This window comes from Pagrus pagrus (assembly GCF_965226575.1).
Source record: "Pagrus pagrus genome assembly, chromosome: 15".
Classification (NCBI taxonomy): Eukaryota; Metazoa; Chordata; class Actinopteri; order Spariformes; family Sparidae; genus Pagrus; species Pagrus pagrus.
In genome coordinates this window covers 14,944,609-14,966,012 of record NC_140199.1, presented here as the reverse complement: position 1 = coordinate 14,966,012, position 21,404 = coordinate 14,944,609, and the positions used below count along the sequence as shown (strand labels likewise).

At 41.7% G+C, this 21,404-nt stretch overlaps 1 protein-coding gene across 1 annotated transcript in view; it reads right to left on the bottom strand.

Moving 5' to 3' along the window:
* The window catches only part of adgra1b (adhesion G protein-coupled receptor A1b), a 173,498-nt gene that overhangs the window by 17,448 nt on the left and 134,646 nt on the right, over positions 1 to 21,404 (bottom strand). The window contains exons 15-16 of the mRNA XM_084376205.1: positions 14,409 to 14,536; positions 7,675 to 7,798 (exon numbers count right to left, since the gene is read on the bottom strand). Coding sequence (XP_084232331.1) covers positions 7,675 to 7,798; positions 14,409 to 14,536 — 252 coding nt within the window. The remainder of the gene's footprint in view (positions 1 to 7,674; positions 7,799 to 14,408; positions 14,537 to 21,404) is intronic.

Below are 21,404 nucleotides of genomic sequence, written 5' to 3'. Positions count from 1 at the left end.
TCCCACATATCGCAGCATCAGCTTGTTAGCGATAGTTAGCTTGCTAGCTTTGCAGTTTCAGGTAAGTGCAATTTCATGGTCTATATGTGTAAGATAGCCAAAGACAGAAGACAGAGACAAGACTAAGATGTCATGTTTCATACACGTAGCAAGTTAATTCAAAGCCCTGAAAGGCAAATTCAACTTGAGTGCTCACAGACATACTGCGCTGTACTCTACTTTACTAACAAGGTTCTAGCAGTGAAATAGCGCTCTTAGGATTATGAAGAGGCAGAAGCAGGTGACAGGTCATTTCTGTCATTTGAAACAGTCTTTCGGCAGTTAAGATCATTCATCATTAAGCTGTAGGAGCACAAAATCAATAGATTTTCTAAATTCTAATAGATTTTTTTTAATCACAAATTCCATGCACAGCTGCTCACTTCTTTTCATAACTAAAGGAGACCTGTTATACTTTTTCCATTTTTTATATGCTCCTGTGCATGTAAAAAATCTTGAAAGTGAAAACTGTCATAGTCCGCACCAACAGAAGCTCCTTTCCCCCACAGAAAACCCTGCTCCTGAAACACCTCGTTAGCAGTCTCGCCATTAATTCTGTGACATCACCTTATGCAAACATGTCAGACATTTTGCCTTATTTCTGCCTCGGGGCTAGTTTGGCACGTAAGAACTGATTTAGCACAGCTGCTCTGTTTTTGTGAGCAGTGCTGGGTCAGGCACGTGTGAGCTGACCAATCAGAGGTGACTGGAGGGGAGGCCATAAAGAGACAGGAACTAAAGCAGAGTGTTTCAGACAGAGGGGGAATACAGTGTTGCTGCACTGGACAGTATGTGACAACTCATTGGTTTTTTGAGCACTAAAGCATGTAAACCTATTCTAGTGGTAACCCAAAATAAAATTATGAACCTGAAAATGAGCATTATATGCCACCTTTAATAGAGACTAATTTTTATCATTATGGGCAATATTCTTAAATATTTAACATAAATGAATGTGTGCCCTTTTATTAACTAAAAGCAGGAACTATCACATAAATAAATCATTTGCACAGATGGAAAGAGAAAAATATGCTGGCTATAGAGAGTGGGAACTGGCAGCTGCACCTAAAGGTGTGCATTAGCTTATGGAGACATTATGCGCACTCCGGTTCTGTCATTTATTATTCGTGACATTTTGGTTGAGATCCAAAAAGCACAACACAGTCAGTCGAGCATTTTTCAATATTTATGGGTCACCAAGTCAAGTCTCCTCAGCTTTTTGCCTTCATGTCTAAAGTCAAGTCAAGCTTCACAGCAGATAAGTCGAAGTCAAGTGTTAACATTATAGAATTCAACAGCACCACAAACTACATCCTCCAAAATGACAACCTTCATGAAGGCAGGATTTCTTGCAGGGCTACAGTATTAGCCTGCATTCATTTCAGCTAGCGTATGAGTCTGTTCAAACCTGATATTAACATGCTTCCTGAGTGATCCGATCACAAGTGGACAGCTCCAAGTACACTTGTGAACACCCACAAGATCCACTGAGGATACACATCACTCAAACCACATTTGGAGGCGGCCTAGGCCGCATGTGACCACATTCTTTTAGTGTGGACACACGCGTCCTGGGCCACATTGAAGGACCGCCTACTTAACTGACTTCATCCGTGAAACAGATGTTTGTGGACACTGTCTGTTTCAATTAAGCACTGAACTAAGTCCCTAACAAATTGCATGATTTAAAAATGTATTGCATGAGAATAAACTTAACAAACTTTACAAGGCAGTGAAATCCTAAATCATTCAAGCCTCCCCAAAAATTTGTGATCATATGCAATGCATTGCATGCAAGTGTCAGTTAGTTGTGGCACCACTGTACAAGCCTGTCTTAACTCCCAACAGCTGTCTGAACACACTGTTTCAACTGATTTCATCATTTACACTAAATATACTAAAGAAGACAACATGTTATTGATGGTAAACGTACACATTTACAAATACATAATCAGAAACAATAACCGATAAGGCAACTTCTGAGAAAAAGAAAGTCCCCAGACTCCCCTGAAATAATGCTCAATTTTGTGAGTTATGGAGCTCAAAGAAGCTTTACAAACTTTGTGAAATGCTGTCCACAACAAATTGTTAAGTATTTGGGCCTTCTTGTTGATTCAGCAAACAATGTATATGAAGATATTTCTATTTTGTGCGTAAAAATGGTCTATAGCGCTTTTCCGGTCTACTGACCGCTCAATGCACTTGTCACATTCATCCATTCACACACACATTCATACACTGATGGCAGAGGCTGCCATGCAAGGTGCCAACTGCTCATCAGGAGCAATTTGGGGTTCAGTATCTTGCTCAAGGATACTTCGACACGCAGCTGGGGGAGCCTGGGATTTGAACCATCTGATTGCTGGACGACCCGCTCTACCTCCTGAGCTACAGCTGCCACATATCCTTTCAATTTGTTCCAATGATCTATGTGTTTGTTTGCATATAGAGTGGGGAAGTGGGATCTGATCACAAGTGGTTACTCAAGATGCATGTCGTTGATGCCAGGTGTGAACTGATGCACCAACAGCTGTCCACTTGTGATCTGATCACTCAGGATGCATGTTGATACTGAGTGTGAACAGCCTCTGCACTTGATCATTCTGTACTTCTTAACTGAAATTTATGACCAACTATAGCGCGACCAAGACAAAGGTGTTTAATGTCAGGGTAAAGTCACTGTTAATATTGTTTCAGTGGGAAGGATGAGCTATTGAGGAATCTCTGTACAATGTGTCTCGATTAGCTTCATTTTACATCACGCTTTAGATTTTCTTTAATTTCAATCAATTCCAATGTATTGCAAGTCGGGATTCAACATTTCTATATCAGATAGTACAATATGAGATGTCCTGTGAGAACAGTGTGTCTGGCAACGATGTGAAACAATGTGAAGAGAGGATGTCAGCACCTGCCGACACTAAACAGTAGGATGGTTTAAAGCGGTACAAAACCTCTGTCAACAGTGTAAAATAACCCAAAAGCAATTCAACAAGAGCACCAGACAGTTACATGGTACAAAAAAGGAAGATGTTGATAATCTGAGGAAAGGACAAAACTGTCCCTGAGTGTTTTTTCTGCACCTCATATGTTTAGTTATTTAAAAGGATTCCTGTGTGAGGTGTGTGAGCAACGGCTGACTTTCATGTTCCGCCATATACTTCAGTTTTTCTAGTGTTTATTCAGACTGACACCTCTCGGCTTGAGTGTAGCGTCGAATTCTCCTTAAAGACAACACTGTCAGAAGAATTATTTTAACACTTTTAGCATATGCTAACAGTGCTAAACTCGAAAGTCGCTCTAAGCTGTCTGCGGTGGGCATATTCATTATATCGGCTCCCCACTGTTTTTGATGCATAAGTAACCAGTCTACCGGAAGCCTTTCACACGTGGGGAAATGAGCTCAGGAACACTCAAATTGGACCCATTGCGAGCACAAAGCCAATCACTGCAGATACTGTAATGTCTAGAGCCTTTTTTTTTTTTTCATTTTTGCCAGCGTTTGCCGTCACAACTAATTTCACAGTGGCACACTAATGAGAAAATCCTCTGTAAAGCATCTTTAAGCTGACAGTTGGATGTAACCTCAGATCTAGGTCACGTCCTTAGACAGGTTCTTTGCTAAATTAATAGGTTATTTAACGCTGGTCACACTCGCTGAACAATCAACAGAGATCCACATTCTGATGGCCTAAGGTGAGGTGAGGTAAGGCGGAGCGAAAAACGGGGCCTCGCTGTATGTTGTTAGGCTGCTTAATACAGGCGAACAGAAGATGTGGTGTGACAGCTGGGGTGTTGCTCGAATCAATGACAAAGCGAGCCTCGCTGGAAGAAAAAGATAGAAATAGAGATCAGAGATGACTTTGACTTTGAGGCCGTAAAGACATCGGATGCTGCATAGCGACAGTGCCACAGTGGGCGGGGAGGCGGTGCAAGACTGAAGAGTGGCATACAGATAGAGAGGGGGAGAGCGAGTGTGGGATGCAGGTGGAGATGGTGAGGGAGGAGGGTGAGGGAGGAGGGCGAGGGGCGGAGGGCTGGGTGGGGAGTGCATGCTTGAAGTGTTGCGAGAACTGCCAAAGCTAGTTTCAGAGCTCCTTGAAGTTCCTTCTGTCGGAGGGAGAGCATGTACTTATGTGCCCCCCTGGGAGGAGGGAGGGGGTGTGTGTATGTGTGTGTGTGTGTGTGTGTGTGTGTGTGTGTGAGTGTGTATAGAGCACTGGTGGGATGATTGGGGGGAGTGCAGAGAACTCAGCAGGCACCGCGTGTGTGAATGTGTGCATTTAAATGTGTGCATGCGTGTTGTGCGCGTCGTGCCGCCACACAACTTCTCGAGCAGTCCTGTAATTATCTCAAATTGTGTCTGGTGGGGCCTGCCCCGATCCCTGTGGAACAGCAGACAATCTGGGCTCCTGCCCAAATCTGCAGAGAGTCGTCCTGTTAGCAGTGATTGGGTAAAGGAGGAGCAGCTAGAAGCATCCAAAGGGCCCCGGGATAAAATTAGATAAATGTGAAAGAGCAAGAGAAGGACCAACAAGGCTACATGGCTTTGTCAACCACACCTGCAACGACACTGACTAACATTTAGAAGTACTACTTTTCTAATAAGGCGCATTTTATGAAGGGGTTATATTTTGTAGCTCATTATTCCAGGTGGACATGTTGCAGTTGGAAAGGTTTAGTATTCTCTGGTGTGCACATAATGTTAACACGACATACTTAAAAGATATCTTTGGCAACCTCTTGTCACCTATTGGCTGACATATAGCCTAAGCTGATTGTTAAAGGTGATAAAAGGCTTGGTCAACCTCAACTAATTAACCCTTAACAAAGTATGCCTCCTTCGGATATGATAATGATTTACACCAATAAACTATCAAAACTACATATTGGTGTTGGTATATTTTGATCTTACAATTATGGGGAGTATTAAGAGTACACTCCATCCTGAAGATGACTCTGCAGAGTGAAGAGCTTAATTGTTACAATGTGATGTTAAACAGCAGGGCGCAGGTGAGGGAGGAAAGCTGCATTTTGTGACAACACCAGCCGTTTCGTGTCAGTTGCAGTTGTGGAGGAACACTTGACGGCTGTGACACGAGTGGTGACTTCTTACAGACTTCCTTGTCACTGAGCCCTCTGCTCGGCGGATCAGGCAAAGCTGGCTGGCATGAAATATGACGCTCTGCATTCCAGCATGTAAAGGTAAAGTCTCTTCACTGCGGAGCACAGGGCCACCTAAAGCGCTTGTGACAGCAGAAGAGGAAGCTGGGTCCCTAACGTGCTACAGCTAACAACAAAGGGAGCGAACAAGGCCCATTGATAGGAAAAAAGGAGTGAGTGAAGGCAGTTGAAACTGTGAGTGAAAAGTAGAAAAGTGGTGCACATCAATCTCTTTGCAGGTACATACAGTAAATGCCTCCCCGCTGAGGTGAGCTGACAGTAGAGGATGCTCTCCTTCAGCTCATGTTTCATGCTCACAACCTGAACAGGTCCAACTATCAATCAGCTGGAAGGGAAATCCACCAGGACCATATGGCTTTACAACCATTTGAAAAAGTAGAAAAAGGAACATATTACATTTTTATTCTCACTTTTTCTCTTTTTGACATTGACCCCTATCTCAACACGGATTCCAACTTCCTCAAACATATCTGCCATCTGTTATCTGTCGCTGGTTTAGTCATTTCCTTCAGAAATACACTCAATTAACACCATTGACAATACAACAAGAATCTCATTGCTTTTCCTAGTTCCTTTAAAATGGTATATACATTCTAAATTTACTATATACACGATATCATTTCATATACTATATCCTCCGACAACATTCTTGCTGTATCACGACCTAAAAATAGCCAGGTGCCAGCAAGCAAGAGAGCATTTCTCTGACCTGTTTCCAAACCCTCCCTGACACAACCCAAATCTCCACGTCCCTCCTCAAGTCTCGCTCACTCATTCATAACTGTGGGCTGCAGACATGGAGGCATCACCCGTGTGACCACACACTGATTGCAAAAGGGTCAGAACGTCCAACTGCAGGGACACACTGCTGCATCACAAGATGGGGCGAGCATCCCTACATCCATCATCCTCGGCGTCTTGGTGTCGTGTGGCAGAAAAACTCCTGATGATCCAGTGAGACTTCAGTGAACCATTTTTTCCCCCTTTGTCTGGTTATATTTCGCAAACTTAAGGTTGGGCGTTTCTCATTATTCACAAAATGGCTGAAGACATCCTTTACAAGCTGTCCCCACATAGATAGTCTTTGTGTTTACAGAGAGATGAGGCTTAATGGAGGTGAAAGTAAAGCTTATCTTGAACCAAATGAGATGTAATAAAACGAGCAGGCAGAGAAAATAGTTGAGAATAAGACCAAGATTTAACATAACAACAGTTCTGAGTCAGTATTTAGTCACTATTCATTGTGAGCATGTGTAGCAACAGTGAAAACATGCTGATGTTTAGCAGGTGTATTGATTATCATGTTCACCAACTTGGTTTGCTAAGATGGCTGTGGCTAAAATCAAAGTGTTGGAAAAAAAAGATCTAATAATTAGTACTTAAGAAAAATCCTGAGCAGGACATGAATGTGTGTACCAAATTTTATCCATCTAATGAGTGTTCAATTACTTCACTCCCACATGTCATTACGTAGAGTCAAGTAAAAAGTCATTACGGTACTTCCTCTGAGAACCATGAATATCTGCACCAAATCTTTCCAGTAGATGTGAGATATTATACAAGATAAGTTAAAGTTTTGACATGCTGGTGGTCCAAGAGGAAATATGAGATGAACACCAAAATTCCTCCTCTGGGGACCATGAATGTAATGGGAATCCAGTAGTTGTTGAAATATTTATAACCAAGCAACAAACTGACACACACAGAGCCATAACGCGGGGTGTAATCCATAATTGTGGACATGGTTTAGGGAGAAAAACTTGAACAGTGAGAACTGAAGTTTGAGAGGATCACCAAAGATGTATCCTTCTGGGGACCATGAATGTCATGGAAATCCCTCCAGCATTTGCTGAGAAATGTATAACCAAGCTACAAACTGACATCCGCAGAGCCATGCCTCATCGCTTTATAAGGGTGAAATCCACAAATGTGGACATGGATTAGTGAGAGAAACTTTTTAAACACTGAGAAGACAAACTATAATCTGTGAACTTTGAACACGACAGTCTGAAAGGCATGGGACCATCACTGACACTAAACTGACCCCCACAAACAAAACCTGTGTATGTGTGTAGCCACTGAAAGCCTTTCACCTGTGATAATGTCACTGCAAGGTTAAACTTCCAAGGAAAAGTGTTTACATGTATGTATAGAAGTCTTACTTTATTAAACTTCCAAAAAATGACATATGATTTGGGCTATCACTAACCCTTGGTGAAGAAAGTGGATATAGACAAACAATAGAAAGACAGAGAGCCTGAATCACCAGGGCTCATTGTGTCAACACAAAACTAAAAGAGTGACCTGAAGCACAACAGACCCATAAAGCTGGGTTAGTACATGTCCACATATTCCACTCTGGGCCATGATTGCCAACACCTGCACAGACATTCGTAATCAATTTTCTGAAAAGCTTTGAGAGTGGAATGAATGAAAAGGGAATGCACTTACTGCTTGACAGATGATGGGGTATTTGATTTGATTGATGCCGCCGGCAAACACAGCAAAGGTCAGAGCCGTGTGGAAGCAGAAGTTGAGAAGCATATGCCATCCCTTCCGACTGATGCGGATTGCGCTGCCAAAAAAGACAGAGAATCAAACAAATTAGCAGGTCCATACCATACCCCTCAGTGTTCTGTGATTCATCATAAAGTAAAATCTCATTGATATTCGGTGTTCAAGGTACACTGCACATCACTCACTTCAAGTATGATTTAGGCCAGTCTTTTACAAGGTCTGCATAAATTGCCCTTTTCTTTTACCTTGCCACTGCCATATAGATTAACAGCCACAGGAGAGCCCAGGGAATGCTGCACATAGAGTTTGAGTAGTGCAAACAAGCCATTACATACCCCACTGCCGGTACATGTGCTGAATAATAGAATATTTTAGTTTTTTAGTACAATGAAAACATTTTAACCTTGGCTCGATTTTTCAAAGGCAAGTAATGATTTACACTGGATATTTTCAAGTTGAGTCAATATGATTCTTTTCATCTTGCAACAAACTTTTTTTTCATGTTCAGGTAAAACATTGAATCACTCACAGCTTAACCACATTCACTCTTAAAGGGAAACTCCGCCAATTTAACACATCAAAGTGTGTTTACAGATCTTGGGGGGGTATAGAGCCCTCTGTGGCTGGATAAATTACCTCCAGTGATGTCAATAAGTGGCCAGGTTGCATTGTGGGTAATGTAGGTGCCAGGTTTTGAGAAGGAAGAAGAATGCATGGAATGAAAAATGCAATCTCTCTGGTTCTGCTGTACCGATTTTGATCATCAGTTTTTAAACTGTCCATAATGAGTTCAACAGTGTAATGGTGCAACTCTAGACCAGTTGACTGCTTTTCAAAACCTTGTGCTTACATTAGAGTGACATCCCTTTAATAAGTATATTGAAACAATGTCATAGTGGAACAGTTGAAACATTGTAGGAAAACACAATAGTGCAAGTAAAAAAAAATGCAGGAACAGAAAAAAAATGATGCCCATGGACTTATACCCATGTGGCCCTGGTGCATGCTGGGAGGTTTCCCTACATGTTCCTCAGTGAGTCGCTCCAATATAAACATCATGTCTTTCATTTTGTTTCTGTGTGGACAAGGCTACTGTACAAGAAACAAATGGTTTCCTCATGAGACGTCCTTTTTGAAAAAGCTAAGACAACACAAACTTTCAAAGAAGATCTATGCCAGATGCAGGAGTCGGTGACGCAGGCGGACTGCTTTCTAGTTCATTTTGATTGAACGTTCAAAAGAACAGCGCTTACAGAGATGTTGTTTAAAATCTTCAGATGATGAAAACAAAGTGATAAAAATTCAAAGTTGCAGTTTTAAGATGTGCACCTTTTCAAAAAGGTCAAACCCGGCGCGTACGCAATGAGAGACGCTGCAGCATTAAACAGGTTACAAGTAATTTAAATGCTCAGGTGACAAAAATGATACCACGCTGTGTAATTTTAGAGTGTTGGACCTGAGGCAAAGGGCTATTCAGAGATTCTTGAAGTGAAGTGTGTTCTTCAGTGTACGACCTTCCTACACAGCTCTCTCTCCCACTTTACAGTACATGCAGGGGTATATGCACACAAATAGGAATCACTCAGCTGGTTTGATGATGAAATAAAAAGAGATTGCTTCCAGTTGGCTGGGCCAATTGAAGTTTTCACAATGTAACACTACACACTCATATCCACTTTATGAAATATGGCATCAGCCGGGGGGGTTACAGAGCCTTGGGCAGGGCACTTAACCCACATTACCACCTCCATCCAGCTGTTGGAAAAAAAGGCTAAATAGGTCAGACAATACTAACATATTTGTAGTACTGTGTGAATTAACACACCATCAATTCTTTTAATTGCTTTCCTGTGTCAGCTCCCTCCTTTTTATCAATACAGTCACTGTCACCATTTGAAATTATATAACCCTGTGCTGGAAATCTCCACTCCCCAAAATGGAGGAGCGGAGCCCCGGCTGCACGTGAGCCAACTGTAGATGAAGCAGTGGCTCAGCAGTGAGCTATGAGGCGTGTCTGGGGCCGGGCTTCACTGCTCTGTGTGAGGGGAGGGAGAGTTAAAGCTGCTGCTGTCGATGCCTCTGCCGCCGTCCCAGTACTGAACTCCATCCAGCAAAGGGGCCATAAATCAGGCCGGCTCCTGGCCTCCCTGGAAGGGGGTTTTCATAGGCTCTGCTTTGGGCTTTCATTGGGTCAAGTACATTAACCTGGCAACCCTCCACATCCCCATCTCCCCCGAGCGTGTGGGGGGGATAAAACTGTCCTCTCGCTGCATCTGCTCTCTCACCCTGTACCCACTGCCGAGCCAGATGTAAGGGGCAATAAAGCTATGGACAGTATAATATGACACATTATACAATAGGTAGTTTCAGGTAAGCCATTTCATTGGTGGAAGACACGCTTCAAACATGCTGATAAGTCCCATAAACCATAGGTAGCAGCTCCGTTCAATGAAGAAATGGAAATGGTATCATGCTAATTATGACGGAGAAAAGGCAGCAACCTGACAGTAGCACGTTATATATGGTTGAAATCAATAACACAATATAAAAAAAAAAACATATATTCCTGGCAGTATATGTGTAACAACACATATAAAATAATATACAGTAATTTATGTTCAGTGCAATGAACTGTGGTCCATCATCAGACAAAACTCACACACAAACAGTTTATTTGGCCACTTAAGGACAGCAACAAGCTGTAAACACAACAATAACAACCTATAACTTGTGGTGAATTCATTTGCAGTCATGTTTCTGCCTACTTGACCAATGTAAGTCCGGCTCTTGTTTATTCTTGACCAGCTCCCAGCTGAAATGGCTCGTTAGCCGCTAATTGCTCCACTATGTTCGCTAGCGAGCTGCTAACGTCGTCTGTCTGATGTTGGGTGCTGTGCATTGACTGAATTTAAAGATGGGTGATTTCAAGTTCCTCATACTGTACAAGATTAAAGCCAAAATGCCCTGGAAACAGCATTCCCATCTTGCTCTTGAGATGCCTCGGAGCAACTCTTGGAGAGTCTGCACAGCTGTGATTGGACAGTGGAGCTGCGGTATTCTTCCACACGCTACTGAGGCTCCTGTTTGTTAAATTAATAAATTGTTAAATTGCCAATATGTCTTGTTTCTTCAGACTTCAATTATCCAATCCACCAAACAACACCAAACAAGAGTCAATAGCAGAATAAGCTGTTTGGCAGAGAAGATTTGGCAAATTTTTCATGGGCGCAACCCACATACTCAGCTCTGCTGCATATCCCACAAGTGCATGTTCCTTACAAATGTGGCACAATTTAAAAGGGAAATAAACAGGCTTTCCAACAGTATAAGATTTATTGCCAAGAAGCATTGTTACAACAAAGAAATAATCTACCAAACATAAATTTCCTTACTTTTTGTGCTATGTTTATAAGTTATTTACGGTTTTTCCACCAGGATTCACAACATGCTTTGGCTGACATAAACAGAAATAATGCCATAAAGTTAGCAGTGGGCTTTATCTAGGGCTGTATTTTTAGCCTAAATATCATGTCTTTAAAGCCCCACACCAGTGTATTTTGGCATCTTTATGATGTTTCATATTTTTCTGAGTCATTTCCTGACAATGTTGATTAGCCACACTGTTTTCCAGATATGTTTTGACAAATAACTTAATTTTGTCTGATAAATGTGAGGTGATCTGAAGAAATATTATTTTCATATGAAAACGAAGTGGATTTATGGATGTTTAAGCTCAAAGACTGGAAAGACTACGTTCGTCTGATTCCATCACTATGTTCATGACATCAGTGCGTCCCATTTTGATTGGGTTATGACTCTGGGAACAATTTTGATGCAAATTGCACCAATTGAGTTCAAAGGATTTTGCCTTCCAGACATGATACCCACCACTATCTCCTTTACTAGGCTTATACATCATGCTTCGGCATTGCACCCATAATCACAGATTCTCTCTTGGCTTATCTTGCTGGCAGAGGAAGCCAACAGCACGTACTGTATGCATATATTTATGCCCGTGTGTATGTGTTAGTGAGCTGAAGTGAGAAAGTGACAAACTCAAACATGCACAATCTACTGTGTCTATCCCAGAACAGCCTCCCTCGCATTCAACCCATTTAACACGCAGTCCCGGCGCTTCACGGCTTGGATACTGTCAGTCAGCTGGAGTGATACTACACAAGTCGAGTGTTACTAAACAGAGATGTGTTTTAGAGCTGGGGAGTGCCTGGAGGGAGGTGTGGAGGACGAGGAAGTGTTGGAGTTTGTTAATTTGAGCACAGTTGAATGAAAACGCCTCTAACCCTCCCTTGTGTGTGACAGACAAAAGCTCCGGCTTCATGTCTTAAATATGGGCTTGTTCTCGCTCTAGTTTGGACCGGAGTTAATGTCTTTTTGCTCTGAAAAGCATTTTGTGATGAATGAGTGCGTTAGCACAAGTATCCTGGTTACAGTGAGATTGTTCGAATATCGCAGTAATGCTTTACCCGTGTTAACATTTAGCCTGCTTTCAGGATCCTGGAAAAGCTCTTAACCCATTTTTAGGAAACGTGGGTGAGCTAGCTGGAGCACATGACATGACATGTTCACCAGGTATCTTATCAGTCTCTGCCGTGCTCACAGGTGCGTCATCGACACAAGCAATGAAATGGTTGGTCAGTTGAAAAAATGAAGGTCATGATGTAATGATGATCAACATACTGAAATAAAAGAAAAGTCTGTCGTCTGGACTGAAGACATGGTATTGTCGCTCTAATTTGTCATTACCGGTGATGAGATAGACAGCTAAGGTAACTTAGCTCGATAGGAAATAGTGACAAAGATGACCCACCTGCAGGCAGACAATCAGAAACTTAAATACTGTTATGTTCATGGGATATGAATAACCAGGTTTCACATGTTCCATATAAATGTTGCATTCCAAATATGAATTGTCATTGTAATCTGCTGATACACTATCAGTCCGTCCTGGGGGATGGTTCACCAGGATATAATATTAGCAGGTAATACTTCTGCAAACCACAGATACGTGAAGAATTATAGGCGAGGCTGCCAAACAGGCGACTGAGTTTGAGTTTGTGTTTCTGCATTTGAATGTTTCTAAGAACATATTTCTACAAAACTGGGCATTTAAAGGGACCTTGTGACATTTCCAGCCGTCATAAATGAAAGTTTGTAAACTCCTTAATGCCACTCAAATTACAGAACATATATACAGTTTTTTATGTACAAATATACATAAATACCTAGTGAGGAGCTACCGGCTACTGCACCTTCATGCACCACTGTCCTCTGTGGTTCTTCCTGAGTTATTTTTTTCCTCCATTTTTTTTCCCTGTTAAAAGGGCTTTAAAGTAGTACTAGTAAAAACAGGCTTTTTATGTATCCACAAAATCAACACTCATAACTGTGTTACCTTGGTACCACTATTGTTTAGCAGCTATAATGTTTCATTAAAGAAAGGAGGATTTTTTGAGGGAATATTTGAATTCTAAATGCATCATAAATGCAGCATGGTGCAGTAACGACCATTTCATTTAAAATACGCCCCCAGATTGAGGGATTTTACCACATTCCTGTCAATATGCCTTTAAACCCTGTGAATCATTTTTTTTTTTCTTCTTTTTTCCCACTAATATTGAATAAAACATAAAGAATGACCTGCTGTTTGATTTGCAGGCCACTCATTCTGCACAGAAGAGCAGAACATCCAGCGGCGTTTGTTTACATTTCACTTCAACCACAAAAAATCTCTTGCAATTTTTTAAAATTGCTCCTGCCTGTATTGCAGTTTTCAATCTTTTCTTCAGTCAATACTGCAGTGCTGGATGACAGTAAGTGATGCTGCTGTTTGGAGCCCCAGATGCTGTCATCACTGTCTGACTGCAGGAGGACGCACCCAGTCTCTGTCCCAGGTGACACAGATGGATGCGAGCTGCAAATGCAGCAGCGCGTTCACGCTTTCATACATTTTCCGCTTAAGTCACAGTCAGGACAAGAAAAAAATCTGTCCGACAAATGTCACTTAATTGTGTTATTCTTAGAATAAAACAATATTTTTTGAAAATGAGACATTTGAGACATCTTTCCTTTATATTAAAATGGATGGAGAGCTATTACAATAATATCACATTAATGTCAGGGACATGATAAAGTGACTGATGCTCTACAGGAACAACAGATGATGAATTGGCGTGCTAAATTATATGGCAGGCAGGCTCTCCCCTGCTTTAATAACAGCATCCACTGCAGATGAACCTAAGAGAAGCAGACAGATGCCACAGTGTCAAACCACCAGAGTCACACGGTCCGTCCTCTGTCCTTATCTCCGTGTGGAATAAAAGGGACAAAGGTGGCCTGAGTACCACTTAGAAATCCATTACAAGCATACAGTACATTCCTGTCTGAAACACACACACAGGCACACATCTGTGTATGTGTTTTAGATCCTCTTAGTCAGGCAGGCTGCAGTGCTTTATGCCACCCTTAAGCATCTGACTCACACCACAGTCAGGCCAGGATCTGTGACAGAGGCCTCAAAAACAAACTGTAAACCATGAAGGCAAAAAGGCGAGAAATAAAGAGATTACATAAGCGTCTGCCTGGGTGTCCAGACGCAGAAATGCAGCTAATGGCTGATACTTTAAACGAAGGTGGTGTTTTCTTCTTACCTGTGGTGCACTATGTAGGTGATGATGGAGGCGAAGAGGCAGAGCAACATGACCGCCGTGCAGGCATACACCACCGGGTGCAAAAACTCCCCAGGGTATGGGGGGAAAGGCAGCGCCTTCTTCAGATCCTAAGCCATAAAGAGGAGAGAGGAAAAACAGGGGCTCAGACAAAAGTCATCATAAACACAGTATCATACAAATAATCAGTGAGCAAGAATGAGGCCTGCACACTGACAGCTTTTTCCGACAATCCAGCCAAAGACGAAGGCGATGAGCTCTGCATATGCATAGGCACAGTGTACTGCGCTGACGAGATACGCAAGCAAAATACAAATGAACGTCAAGGAAATGTCTTTGAGTTAGAGCGCTGTCCAAATCAGCATAAAAGAGTAACAACCCTGTCGAGTGAATATTCGTTCCCCTGCATTTACATTTTGCATTTCAGCCATTTAGCTGACACTCTTAGCCGGAGCGACTGAGTGCAACAATGGTATAAGCTTCCTTATTCTGCCGACACGAAAAGCACAACAAAAAATGGATAGCATCCAGGCGAAAAGAGAAAAAACTGGAAACAAAGTTAAGTCGCTGTTTGTGTCTCTATAAGACACATTGTTAACAGACGCTCATTAAGCCCTTATAAACATCACAGTCCATTTGCTTGGTAATTTGTTCTATAAGACAAACTCCTTCAACTCTTTCAGCACACACTTTGACAGCTACAGCTTAAACTTTGTCACTGCTTTAATTTATCGTTGTCTCGTAAGTTTTAGATCTGCTAAATAGTCTCAAATACGATTTTTGGGGAACCTGACTCTCCCTTATTTATTTTGTTTTTCCTACCCTATTCTTGCAGTCAGCATCAAGTGCCATTCATAATTTCATTCTGCAGGACTTTAGGTTTCAGTCTGCCTCGTTTAAAGTCACACTTTTATATTTGCTTTGTCTGAGAATGGATAAATTCACCAACATTTTTACCAGACTGGGTTTTTTTTACTATGAACTCAGACAGAACCTCAGGATTTTTATTTTTATATTTTTTTTATTTATTTAAAAAGATGTACTTGGATGTTTTAGACTTCTATATGATTTTTAGCAATTTATTATCACATTATCCTCAACGTTTTCCAGTGAAAAACAAGAGTGTCCTATATATAATTTACTGACCATGTAAATGTGTCCAAAAATGTTCAGAGAGTAAATAGAAAGGTTATTAAATCACAACAGAGGACATTGAAGCAAACATGACATATATTTCGGGAAATATATAATCAGTTGAGCATGAACGCCAAAAGTGGCTTGGCTACATCCACTGCCGGTTGGCCCGGAGGAGGAAACTACGTGGGCTTCCTTGACGAATCAATGCTGCAGAACATGATGCCACGTTCATACAGAGCCCCTGATATGCCCAAACAAGACATGTGATAGCAATGAAAAACTCAGAAACTCAGAAACATTTACATGCGTTTTTAAAGCATATGGACACAACTCGAGGTTCAAAAGTTACTAAACATTTTAGAACGAAAGCTATTTTTGAATGCCGACGGCTGCCAAGGTTAAAAGACAAATCAAGCCACAGACCATATTAACACGGCAGCCATTTTCTTCTGATGTCATGCTGGGATAATGTTATGCTGTTGTATTTCAAGTTGCAAGTACTATAAACATTGGGAGTCTGAAAAATTGTTTTTGTTTTGCCTCTTCCTGATTGATCAGCAACTGAAAAGACAGTGAAGAGTCAAACATTGGGCCATGTGCCAAGGTAAAACAAAATATTTCATAACCCATTAGCGTTCACAATAGCATTCAACCATTCCTAGCTATCATTACCTTTTGATTACATCTTGTGCATTTCACTTCAAAGCTTCCAAGATGTGTGTTGATATTTTAGAATGAATTTAAACCTTTCCTATCCAATCGTGTAACACGTGGTAACTATAATGTTAGCTAGGACGTTGCTGAACGCTAATGTTAGCTGTTTTCTTGGACACACATATTAAGCCCTTGAAGTGAAAAGCACTGGATGTAGTCAAACAGTAATGTTAGCTAGGATGTGGTTACATGCTAATGTTAGCTAATGAGTTATCATCTGGAAATAAGGCCAGAGATCCCTCCAGATTTTCAATATCCAACATCAAATTACAGATCCCCTACATTTAAAGGACTTTCATCCTAGAGCGCACACGTACAACATTTGAGCTTCCCACCCTGAGCATGATGTCAGAGGATAGTGACCGCTGTGTGAATATGGGCTTCTGTGTAATCTTTACACGCATTTTACATGCAGATGACTGCTCTTGCTCTGTGAGGGTTTACGCTCCAACATGTTGGCATTGCTAAATAAAGCGCACCTTATCTCCATAACCCCGCCAGCTCACTACTGGTTTATGTCTGTGAGAGTGATCCACATACACGCTGTCTGACTCCATCATTGTCTCGGTGAGCAGCGGAGTGGTATAGTCTCGCGCCGTGTTTATCCAAAGGCCGATGAGCCTGCAGGGCCCGTGAGGGGTCGTGACCTTCAACGGAGCATTTATAAGCACGATTGTAAAGTACTGAGCCCGAGATGGAATAAAAGGTTTACGGGACAGGCCACTGGGGAGATGTAGAACAGGAGAGACACTCAGTCCAACCATCATCACCGAGTCTAATAAAGCCTTTCCTGAGTGTTTGAGGAGGAAAAAGGAAAAGAGCAAAAAAGGGCTGAGCTTTTTTCGGAGGTATAAGCAGTCATCGCTCTGACGCTGTTGTGCTATTTCCAAAACTTCACTTCATCTTTCATTGACTGTTGCTGAAGCAGACAGTTGATGAAGATTCAGTGTTTGTAGATAAATCAAATCAAACACCACTAAAACATGTCTATCATCCATTCATCCATCCACGATTTACACTACAAAACTAAGCAATGGATTATACTATATGTTCATCTCCTCTAACGTAATCTGCGAATGATAGCATGCCCAGCTAACTAGCTTACAAGAATTGAGAGGGTACAGCTCCCTATTCTTATTATGCTTTATTTTCTGGCATCCCAACGTTAGCTAGTTCCTATATTCAGATCAGTAGCTCCATTTCTCAACTCATGTGGCCAGCTGCATTTTTGATGTTTTGATGATGACTCGTGCCATTTAGGAGAGGGGGTTGTTACCACAAAACAGGCTACATAAGCAACGATAAATGATTCAAAATAAAATTTGGTTATAATTGCTTATATTTAGGATGAATGGTTATTGCCGGCCTCTATGGGCCCCCCACTTACAGCTGGTCCCCCAGCTTTTCCATTCGACATTCCACATCCGACATTTTTAACCAACTCATGGAGTTAATGCTATCTTAATTAGGTAGCTAATTAAAGCTCATAATATCTGCTAGCAACAATGTCAGCTGGCGAAATCAACATTTCCTGGTTAAAAATGAATAGCCTGCTTTTGTCCCCTTCTCAATCAATCGTTTCAAAAATTATTAATTTTGTGAGTGATAGACCTGCCATCATTTTCATTGTAAACTGCAAACGTGCAGTTTCCAATCCAAATATCTTTGGCTTTTTGGAGGAAACCGACACCCACAGGAAATTAAAAAAAGACATAATCTACGGAGTGGCACCAGCACGACCCCAGAGAGGCCCGAGCCTGTAAAACCTGCACTAATCAGTCATAAGTCTAACTATCTATCATATTTACACATCCAGCAGACACAGAGCAACGTTGGCATTGATTTGGTGTGTCCACCTGATGTATTTGAGTCAAATATTCACCCTCCTAGCTCTGTTTTAATTTCCACCAGTTCCTAAGGGAAATGTCTGAGTCTTTAGCTGCTAAATGCTCAGGAAAGAAAGCTGGTGAGGGCGATGAAACTCCAAAACAATAACACTGGGGGCTGGAAAACCAAAACATTACGCTGAAAGACACCAAAACACACCGCTTAGCTGAGGGACTGCACAGTCGGGGGATAATTCACGGTGGGTTTGTCACTGCGAGTGGCACCTTTTACATCCTACTACTCCTGGCAACTTAAAAGGGAGTGGCAGAAGAATCTGTGGGATCGTCGATCTTTAAAAATGCAGACATTTATGACTTTGCAGCTTGTAGCTTGGCCAGAAAATCAAAAAACTGACTGGAGAGAGGACTGTAATTAGAAATGGGCAATAAAATGTACCATCATTTTGGAGCACAGTAGCTCACAGACGGTAAAGAAAATGTCAGAGAGAGAAGGGAAAAAAGGAGAGCGAGTGCGAGAGTGGCCCCTTTAGCAGAAAGCACATGACAAACATTTTCCAAAATTCCAAAAACAGCTTCTCATAATTTGTCAGCTACAGATTTACAGGGAATTATTAAGTTTGTATTTGTCCTCGGAGCGATGTCATGGAAGGACAATGAAAGCTGGTGTTAATTACAGCTCAATGAATTGATGTTGCTGAAAAAAAGAGAAAAAAGTCACGGCCCGAAGCATCAGCAAGAAATCCAGCTGAAACGAAGCTTTTAAGTCAGTAAGCTGATTTATGTACTTAAACAGCAAATGACACTTCATAGGAGTTTAGATCGTGACAAATGGCCTCACACAAACATCAACTTAACTAAAGGTCAAAGACGAAAAGTGTCCGTGGGAATCAGCAGCTGCATTTGTAAAAAACAAAATCGTGCTCAGAAATATTGAGCAGTCAAACGCGATGCTGACCACGGCGAGTGACATCAGCTGGAGTAAGATTGCTTTGGGTGTGAGGGAGGAAGTCAAATGTTCTCATGGGACATATTATCATCATCACTGGGCTTATAATGTTGGCTGAGAATGTCAGCCTCCTTCCTCCGGAGTCTTTAACCATTTCTTAGCAGCCCACAGCTGACTGCTGAGCTGCTTCTCACAACGTCCACAACATGTCATGCCACCATACATGTGCCCCGATGCCTCAGCAGTACAAAGTAGTATACTAACTTTCACTACGCGAGAAATCAATGCTGTGTGCACAAAAGCTGCATTCATTGACATCTGAATGCTTTCACCAGCTTTTAGAAACTGCATTTTTAAGGACTTACAGTTTATTTTTAATTTTGGACAGCACCATGTTTTCACTCTTTGCAGTTTCTAGCGGCTTCTCCATTTCTGTCAAACATCGCATTGTGAGATGTCCATTAACACCACAGCCAGATAGAATTGAAGTACCACGCTGGCATTGTTGAGTATAGTTAATTGAGGAATATTTTCTCTGTGTATGCGCTACATACTTGAAACACATTTTCGGTCTATTAAAAGCCTGAAAGCTCAGCTAACAGCAGAATGCACTGCTCCCAGCGTCCAACAGAACAAAGACAGACTCGCATCATCGTCCAAGCTGAGCTGTCGATGGTGGAGCTTAAACTCAGGTGAGACTAAAGCTGCAGAAGATCGAAAGATCTTCATATGTGAACAGTACGACAGGACATTTACACAAAGGACCTGCTGAGGTCTGGATGCACTGCTGTAGGAGATAATAACTCGTTCATGGGTGGCTCAATCCGCGCTGCTATCAGGTGCCAGCTTCTCCAATTTCAGTATTTGCTACTTTTCTTTGTGACTTTTCCTTGTTGCATATGATTATGTTATGTCTGTAAATATCTTTACATTTTGGACAAGGGCTGCACAACATTAGGAAAAACTGACATGGTGTCGTTTTTTTTTGCTGCAATAAATTCTGCGACATAAAAATACAGGAAAGTTCATCAGATACTTACAGTGGGTTATTCAGCTACAAGTGAACAATTAACAATCATTGTTTTCATCTATGGGAGCTTTAAACGTCTATCCTCTTTTAACATTACACCCTCAGGTCTCCTGAGGCAGCTGAGGTAGTAAAACTCTCAAACAACAAAAAACAGATGTATCTATATGCTGGCAGGATGTAAGTGCAGATGAATCTGGAAACTGTTTTGTTTGCATGTGTTAAGCGTCTCTCATGTTAGGGCGTGGACAAACCTCATGACGGTAATTTTTTAACTTTTAACCATCATCGGGGACGAGGTGTTTGTGTAACTGCACACCTGCCACTAGTATCCAGGCGACGTTATCTGTGACAGTAGCTGCGCCGCGTGTATGTTTACAGACAGGAACTTCATTCACTGATTTTGGTGAAACATATTTTTTGGAGAAGAAAATGATGGAGTTTCCTCGTGGACAGACAGACAGCTTTACTTGTTGCTTGGCTTGTTAGCTCAGTTATCAGCTACAGCTAGTGGTAAGAGCAGTCTGAAACTGGAACTGTTGGCTCACACAAATTACTTTCACAGACATTTACCTCATTATTTGAAAATTTGGCCACATTCAATATGAACATTTGACAACGTAACACAACATATATGACAGAAGTTAAGGAAAAGCATTAAAGGTCCCCTTTTTTGTCAGTATTTGCATGTGCAAACATCGCAAAGTCGATGCTGAAACGAACACCATCAGCCCTGTTTTGGTCTGTTCGGATCGGGAAAAACAAGCCTGGATGTTGCCTCGGGCATTTGGAAATTGCGCCATACATTTCCACCACTGTTTGTCAATTTGCACAGCAAAAAATGAATCAATTCAGAAAAAAACCAAAAAGAGAATGATCGTCAGTTGCCGCCGTTCTTTAGAGAGTCGGTTTACCACAAAAAAAGTATATTTAGTGAGACTAACAAACAAACCTTTCCAACAGAAGTGCTGGTGGACTAGACCAGTCAAATGAGGACAGCAGTAGCCTAAAGCCTTGAGAGAGTCTGGGGGAACCATGGCTGCTTGAAAGTGAATAACTAACAACCTCTTCTTCAACAACTACTACAGAGGTACCTTTGTGCAAGGTGCTGAGCAGCTGCTCTGAGGCCAACAGCAGAGGAACTGCCATTTTATGGGGCAGCAGCATAGTCTGAAAGCGAAGAAGGGCATAGCTGGAATAGAGCGTGCATGCTCAGCAGAACCCTCCCCTGGACAAATAAAGGTTAAAAAAAGACCTGACAGCAGGCAGAGCTGGGGCAGAGAATAGAGCGAGAAGAAAGGGAAGAA